General features: G+C 43.2%; 2 protein-coding genes across 24 annotated transcripts in view; one reads left to right on the top strand and one right to left on the bottom strand.

Moving 5' to 3' along the window:
* The window catches only part of mark3a (MAP/microtubule affinity-regulating kinase 3a), a 37407-nt gene extending 34783 nt beyond the window's left edge, over positions 1-2624 (top strand). For 12 of the 23 annotated variants that reach the window (XM_076107293.1, XM_076107296.1, XM_076107292.1 and 9 more), the window contains 2 exons: positions 373-417; positions 1781-2624. In XM_076107293.1, coding sequence (XP_075963408.1) covers positions 373-417; positions 1781-2126 — 391 coding nt within the window. In that variant the 3' untranslated portion in view covers positions 2127-2624. The remainder of the gene's footprint in view (positions 1-372; positions 418-1780) is intronic. The other 11 variants (XM_076107303.1, XM_076107302.1, XM_076107298.1 and 8 more) reach the window with 3 other exon arrangements.
* Positions 2625-3461: 837 nt separating this feature from the next.
* ckba (creatine kinase, brain a) lies at positions 3462-6772 on the bottom strand. Its single transcript, XM_076107310.1, is given in 9 exon segments — positions 3462-3807; positions 3927-4116; positions 4217-4340; positions 4440-4611; positions 4932-5064; positions 5143-5297; positions 6046-6247; positions 6618-6706; positions 6709-6772. Coding segments are annotated over 9 exon segments (1308 nt in total). The 3' UTR covers positions 3462-3628.
* Positions 6773-6934: the final 162 nt, after the last annotated feature.

The raw sequence follows: 6934 nt of genomic DNA, 5'->3' as shown, positions 1-6934 counted from the left end.
CTTCAGCGCTCTGTCTCACCTGTCGGCTGTAGTCGATGTCGTCTTTCTGCTGTTTCGGGTCCAAACAGCTGTTCACCAGATGACTTCTGTGTTTTTCTTTCGTTCTTCTGTAAACTGTTGGTTTGAGTTTGAGAGCATTCATCACGGTTTTTATGATTTTATTCATTCTCATGATTCTTCACTGGAAGTAAAACATCTTCCATCTCTTTGTGTTTTCCGGTGGCGGCTCGTTTGTTTCACTCTCCTTCTTATTTACTCGTCACATTTTCTCTTTTTTATTGATACTGAAACTATCTCTCGTGCACAATCCACATCTTTTTTTCTTCTTTTTTTCTTCCTCGTCCCCGTCTGATATCTTCTCGTGCTCCTCAGAGTCTCAACCGAGTTTGAGAGAAACGGGAGACTTGAGGGCTCAAGGTGAGGTTACCTGTACCCCCCCCCCCCCCCTCCTCCCTCCTCTCTCTTAATGTGTCGTTGCTCCTTTAAACGTTCGTCTCGCCCTCGTCTGCTCGTCTCCCTCCTCACAGGAAGCCCTCTCTGCTTTGTTTCTCTTGTCTGAAAGCCAGCGTGTTGCATTTGTGGCTTGTTTTGTTTGCATGGCGCTGAGCCGGAGTGCTGCTCTGTTAGCATGTTTGTGTTCTTGTCAACCTGAGGAATGCTCCTAACGCCTCCCGTAAACAAAAAGAACTGCCGTTAATAAAACAGCATGGATGTTTACATTACATTTACAGTCACACAGCTTTTCTGGAAAATGAATACGGATATTTAGAAACACTTAATCCTCAAAGACTCAGGATTACAAACAAGTTTAGATTATTGGTCTCATTACGTTCTAAACCTCTTAAATGTATGTAAACCAAACGGGACCTTTTCCATCAGCTTGGACCTTGAGTTTGTCTTTTTATCGGCTCGTATTGTCTCGTTGGACTTGAGCTCTTCTCAGTTGATTGCGTGAACTTGAGAGTTCGATATTTACAAAATGCAGACACGATATTTTGTATTAAAATAACATAAATACCTTCACAAAAACAACTCCGTAAAAGCGAAGGCTGAGCTGTGTGACTTGAATGTAATGATACTGTTTGTGAAGCTTAAACCTGTGTGAGTGGAAACCAACACCAGCCACAAGCACAATAACGTTTAAAGGGTTAGTTTAGGATTTTCTGGGAAATTTGCTTTCATGCTGAGAGTTGGATGAGAAACGCAGCACAGAAATTGTCCACTTAAACCTAAACATGACATTTTTACACATGTAAATTGGTGGCTGTATGTTTATTAGCCTGGAAGAGAGCCGTGCTAGCTGTTTCACGTCTTCCAGGAAGAAAATCCACTCAAGGAAACCTACAACCACTACAAACAGACCAAAACATGTAGAAAGATACAAAGTCATGAGGTGACTCAAAATGACTATAAAAACATGCAAAACAACAGAGAGACTACAAAGTGACTCAAAATGACCAGAGACTCAAAATGACCAGAGAGAGACAGATGGACTAAATGACCACAAAGAGACATAAAACGCATGTCTGTGCCCAGGAGCCCATAGTTTCATAATGTGCCCGTGATGGGATCAATATTCTGATCAAACTCTCGGCGAGAAAACAAATACAACCCTCAAAGTTCAAACTATTCCTTTAAATTTGGTGAGCTGCTATGACTGATACACACGTATGTGTATTTAATCTACCAAAGAAAGAAATATATGTGAAACAGTCAAAGCAGCTTGTGATTAAAACCATTGAATCAAATCTAAACACTAAAACCTCTCTTTTGTTGACAGTCGCCATGTACCTGGGGATCAAAAAGGGGAAAATAAAGACGGTAAACCCCGCTCCCTCAGATTCACTTGGAGTATGAGGACCACCAGCTCCATGGAGCCCTGTGATATCATGCGGGAGATTCGCAAGGTGCTCGATGCCAACAACTGCGACTACGAACAGCAAGAGAGTTTCCTGCTTCTTTGCGTCCACGGGGACGGGCGAGCCGAGAACCTGGTCCAGTGGGAGATGGAGGTTTGTAAGCTGCCCCGTCTGTCCCTCAACGGCGTCAGGTTCAAACGGATATCCGGATCATCCATCGCTTTCAAAAACATTGCTTCCAAAGTCTCCAACGAATTAAAGCTATGAACAAAAAGGGTTTAAAAGTATACATCTATATATATATATATAGAAGTATTTAAGCTGTACAATCATCCAAGTAGCAGTTTCCAAATGTCTCCTTTTTTAAAAAAACAAAATACAGAGTATGTATTGAATATTATAATGTATAGATTAAGGCTTTTGGCAATAATCAGTGAATTACCTACTAATATCTCAGTCTGTTCAGACATTAACGAGTTGAATATGATTTGTCATGCTGTGAATGTGGACAAAAAAATGAAACATTTCTAGTCTTATTTATTTCATCTTTTTTGTTTTGTTTTTCCTCCTGGAAAAAGAAATGTACGTAGCGATTTTGTTTTCAGTGTAAATATTGTATCTTTACTTTCAACACGGCTTCACTGCAATACTCGTTTTTTTTTTTGTTTTTTTTGTATTGTTTAAAAAGTAGAGATGAGGAGTTCGTGTCAATGCTCACATGGTTTAAGGGTCACTCGTGTCTCAATTAAAGTCTGTCAACTTCAACGGCTCACGCGCTTTTCATTCCAGAATTTAAATGTATTCAGTGTTTGAAAGAAAATGATTGAAACAAGTTTTAGTAATATCAAAGGGAAGGTTTTAAATAAAGGCGTGTACATTATAGAAACGCTGACATGTTTTGGTAAATGTGGTACCTAATTTACATTTTGAAAAAATACTTGTGTATTCATAGTTTGCCGTAGTCTGTAAGGTTTAAAAGAAGTCTGTTAAATTGGGTTGAAAAGAGTTTAGACGTCTTCATGACGACAATCTTTACTTTGAGTTATTCTGGTTTCAGAGCTGTGTTTATTCTGGAATTGGTGTTTAACATTTCCAAGTCTTAACAGCTCATTAAGTGCAGAGATGCATTTGGTACAATGACTGCAGAACAAACATGCAATGTTTGATCATAAGTGAAAGACTCAGATTACTGGTTTGGTACTAGTCAAGCTGCAAAAACACTGCAGACTTCACTTCCCGTAATGCAGTGCTGTAGCACCTTTGGCCTCCTGAGCCCCTGGACATGAACTAAAATGAAGAAGTTATCTAAATGTTATGATTTAAGGGTTTTTTTTTAATCAAGGAAAGTTTTAAACTAACATGCTGCAGTCAGTTACAGTTGCAGTCAGGGACAGATGTTTGTAGGTTCCAGCTGTAAGACCTGGCAACAAATGGCTCAGTTTAAGTTTGAATAAGCAGTTGTAGGTTGTCTACAGATTGAAACCTTTGGTTTAAACTAGTTTCTAAATGTTATAGTCGACATCTTACAAGTTGTCATAAAAGTCAAAACATTAAACACTGAATGTGGAGATTCATGATATTACACATAAGAAATCAAAGAAGTTGAAACGGAACATTTTTTATTTTATTTCCATCCTCACAGGAACCTTTTCACCTTAAATACACAAACAAATCAAACTAATAGAGTGTTTCAGGGACAGAGTCAAACATTCACTCAAATATGGGGGGGGGGGGGGGGGGTTAAAGAGGTTACTGGTGTCAGGATGGTTTTACTTCTGGGCGGGCATGATGTCATCGATGGACTGGCCCTTCTCCAGCTTCTTCTCCATATCCACCAGCAGCTTGACTCCATCCACCACCATCTGCACCAGTTCCACCTCAGAGAAGCCCAGTCTGTCGGCATTGGAGATGTCAAACACTCCGCCCACAGCGGCCGTGTCGACTCCACCTGATGGTGACGAGACAGAAGATTTAGTGTCGTCTTGATGAACAGACATTTAACAGTTTTAAAATACATTCATACAAATATTACTATAGAATAAAGAGAAATATGAGGGGGGTACAAACCAGTTCCACGTTTCTGGAGCCTCAGTTTCTTGAGAACATCCTCAAACTTGGCATTTTTGCTCATGTTGGGTAGCTTCACGTGCACACCTGCACGCAGGCCAGTGCCCAGGTTAGATGGGCAGGTGAGGACGTAGCCCAGGTGCTCGTTCCACATGAAAGCATGGTTGCTCTCCTTGAACAGGGTCTCAATCTAAGCACAATAAGACAGGATAAGGCCTTTGTACAGCTCATTTAAACCAAACACCTTAAGAGTGGCTCATGTTAACGGAACCGTCACATTTCCTGCTAACCTTGGTGAGTCCGGTACAGAAGCGGTTGAACACTTCCTTCATGTTGCCGCCTTTCTGCATAGAGATCACACGCAGGTGGTCCTCCTCATTCACCCACACCAGGAATGTCTTGTTATCGTTGTGCCTTTAGACAAAAATAATTATATTCTTTAGTTTCTTTGCAAATTAAATCTCCCAAAAGAAACCACACGCGGTTGTGTGACGATAAAGATGATAGTCTCACCAGATGCCCCTGGCGTCGGGCCAGTCGCGGCCCATCCCTGAGGCCAGCAGCAGAGGAGACACTGGCTTGTCAAACAGGAAGTGGTCATCGATGAGCTGCTGCTGCTCGGCATCCGTCATGTTCTTCAGGGCGTAGTATTTTCCATTCAGGTCTCCGGTCAGGGAGGCCAGAGCTGCAGGGAGGGAAAGATCAGTTTGAAGATCCAACATTCAAACAGAAATATGTACAATACATAAATTCAAATCTGTTCTCTAATCTGTTGTCATTCCTCGTACTACCACTAGAGGGAGCCCACAGCTACACAAAGGAGACCGAGCAGCATCATGCTGAGCATCACTGTTTCAGGCCACAGCCCTCTACACAAAGGAATCAGCACATCTACCCATCTGTATGCAGAGCACTTGGTACAGATTGCTTCTGTCCATGCTGAGTCACTGACAGACTTGCCAGGTACCCTCTTTGTCAGCAGTAACAGGTCTAAGTCCTCTTTACCTTCGATGGAGAGCTTCTCCACAGCACGCCTCTCTCCACGGCTGCAGTGAGGCGGCAGACAGAAGCCGCGGACGCTGCGACCTGTTCGGACTCGGGAGCTCAGGACGTAGTCTGGGTCGAGGTCGTCACCACCCTGAGGAGGAGGACACGCGTTAGTTTCTCTGTTCAGAATTACAGTCAGCCATGTTAACTGAACAGAGGGCTGCGCTACCTTCAGGTTGGCAGGGTTGATGTCAGTCTTGTGCTTGTCTGAAGGTTTGTATCCTCCATGTCGGTCCTCGATCACGGGGTCCAGCAGCTCCTTGAAGACCTCATACGTCTCCTCGTCTCCTGCGACGCAGCCCACGGTCATGATGAAGGGGTGGCCTGCACACAAAGGCAACAGGGTCACAGAGGGCACAGCGGACAGACTGACAGACTGACTTCACATCCTCACTAACTCAATGTGCCGAGTGTCATCACATCTCAGTATGGAGCTGCATTACTGTACCAGGATTGTCAACCCCTGTCTGAATGACACCATCTATGGTGAAGCCGTTGGGTGTAGCCAGCTCTCTCAGCCTCTTGTACATGTCCAGGGTTAAGAACGTGGCCATGTGGTTGTTGTGCTGACTGAGATCTGGGAAGTCTTCCTCAGCTGACAGCTTCTTCAGCGTCATCTTGGCCATACTCTCAGCACTAAACAGAAGCACATTCTGCAGGGTGAGCCTGGTCCCTGCTGCAGTGCAGGGACCAGGTCCACCTGAACACTCTGAATGGTTTAAACACCATTGGGTTGACAATTTAATCTACACTGGGCCGTGTGCGTGTTATAAAACAGTGAACGCAGCAGTGGATTATCCACTGCCGCCCTGCATACATTATGCAACAGTGCTAATCTTTAACATTTGCTATAAAGCTTTGTAAAATGCTGTGATAATGGAGGTCTATTTAGAGGAAGCTGACAGAGTTTCTAACTGACTCAGCTCTCAATATGTCTCTTAACGTTAGAGTTTATCCCCTACACAAGGTCGCAGTGCACAAAGCTCTCAGGGACAAAGCGCACAGCGCCGCTGCGGCCATTAGACGCGCAGAACAGATGGCGGTTTCGCCGAAAAGCCGTTTTTGTTTTTACCTGGGTTATCTATCCCAGTCTGAATGATATCATCCAGAGTAAATCCACTGGGTGTCTGTTTGCTCCTCAGCCGCTCGTACATATCAGGAGTCAGGATCTTGGCCATATGATTGTTGTGTTTGCTGAGGTCCGGGTACTCCTGATCGGAGGAGTACTTCATCTTCTCCTGGTTGTGCGTGTTACCGAACGGCATGGCTGATCCCTGAGCGGAGGATGGAGGGAGACACGGTGAACAGTGAGGAACAGTCAAACATCGAGTCTGCTGCAGATTATTATGGAGGTTACGTTTAGCTCGTGTGACGATGAAACGTCCTGCAGTGAACACGGTGTCCTGATTGCGGTTAAACAGGTGCAGAAATATGCAGCAGATACATTTGATGGGAAATCGTATGCATAGTGTTATGTTATATTAACCATTAACATAAAATCCAACAGATAACGTTAATCTTTTTAGCGAAAATCTGACATATTCAAAAGGCCATGAAACCGAGCAGAAATCATTTAATCGATCAAATTCAAAGATTATTCGCCAGTGTGATGGAATTTGTCGTTAAATTAAATATTATTCATACCTGTTGTCGTATTTGAGGACTATTGCTACCTGGTATTGAAACAAATATCCCTATTGTTCCGACCGCGGAGCTCACTAAGCAGCAGCGTTCAGCAGATCTCCGGTCAGGCTTAAGACTTGAGATCGTAATTTATAGGCGACCGTCTCTCCTCCCATTGGTCAGAATCTGTAGTCAATTAATTTAATTGGACGCGCTCTGTGTGAAGCGGGGACTCCGTCTACATACACATATTACACAATTAATTCAATAAATGCAATAAATAGAAATTTGCAAATAATATAAAATCCTATGATCCAATCCAACAGTTTATTTTACAA

This window comes from Anarhichas minor, unplaced genomic scaffold, assembly GCF_050575085.1.
Source record: "Anarhichas minor isolate MPS153535 unplaced genomic scaffold, ASM5057508v1 ptg000038l, whole genome shotgun sequence".
Lineage (NCBI taxonomy): Eukaryota > Metazoa > Chordata > Actinopteri > Perciformes > Anarhichadidae > Anarhichas > Anarhichas minor.
The sequence above is the reverse complement of the archived record's forward strand: the minus strand, read 5'-3'. Positions and strand labels throughout refer to the sequence as shown.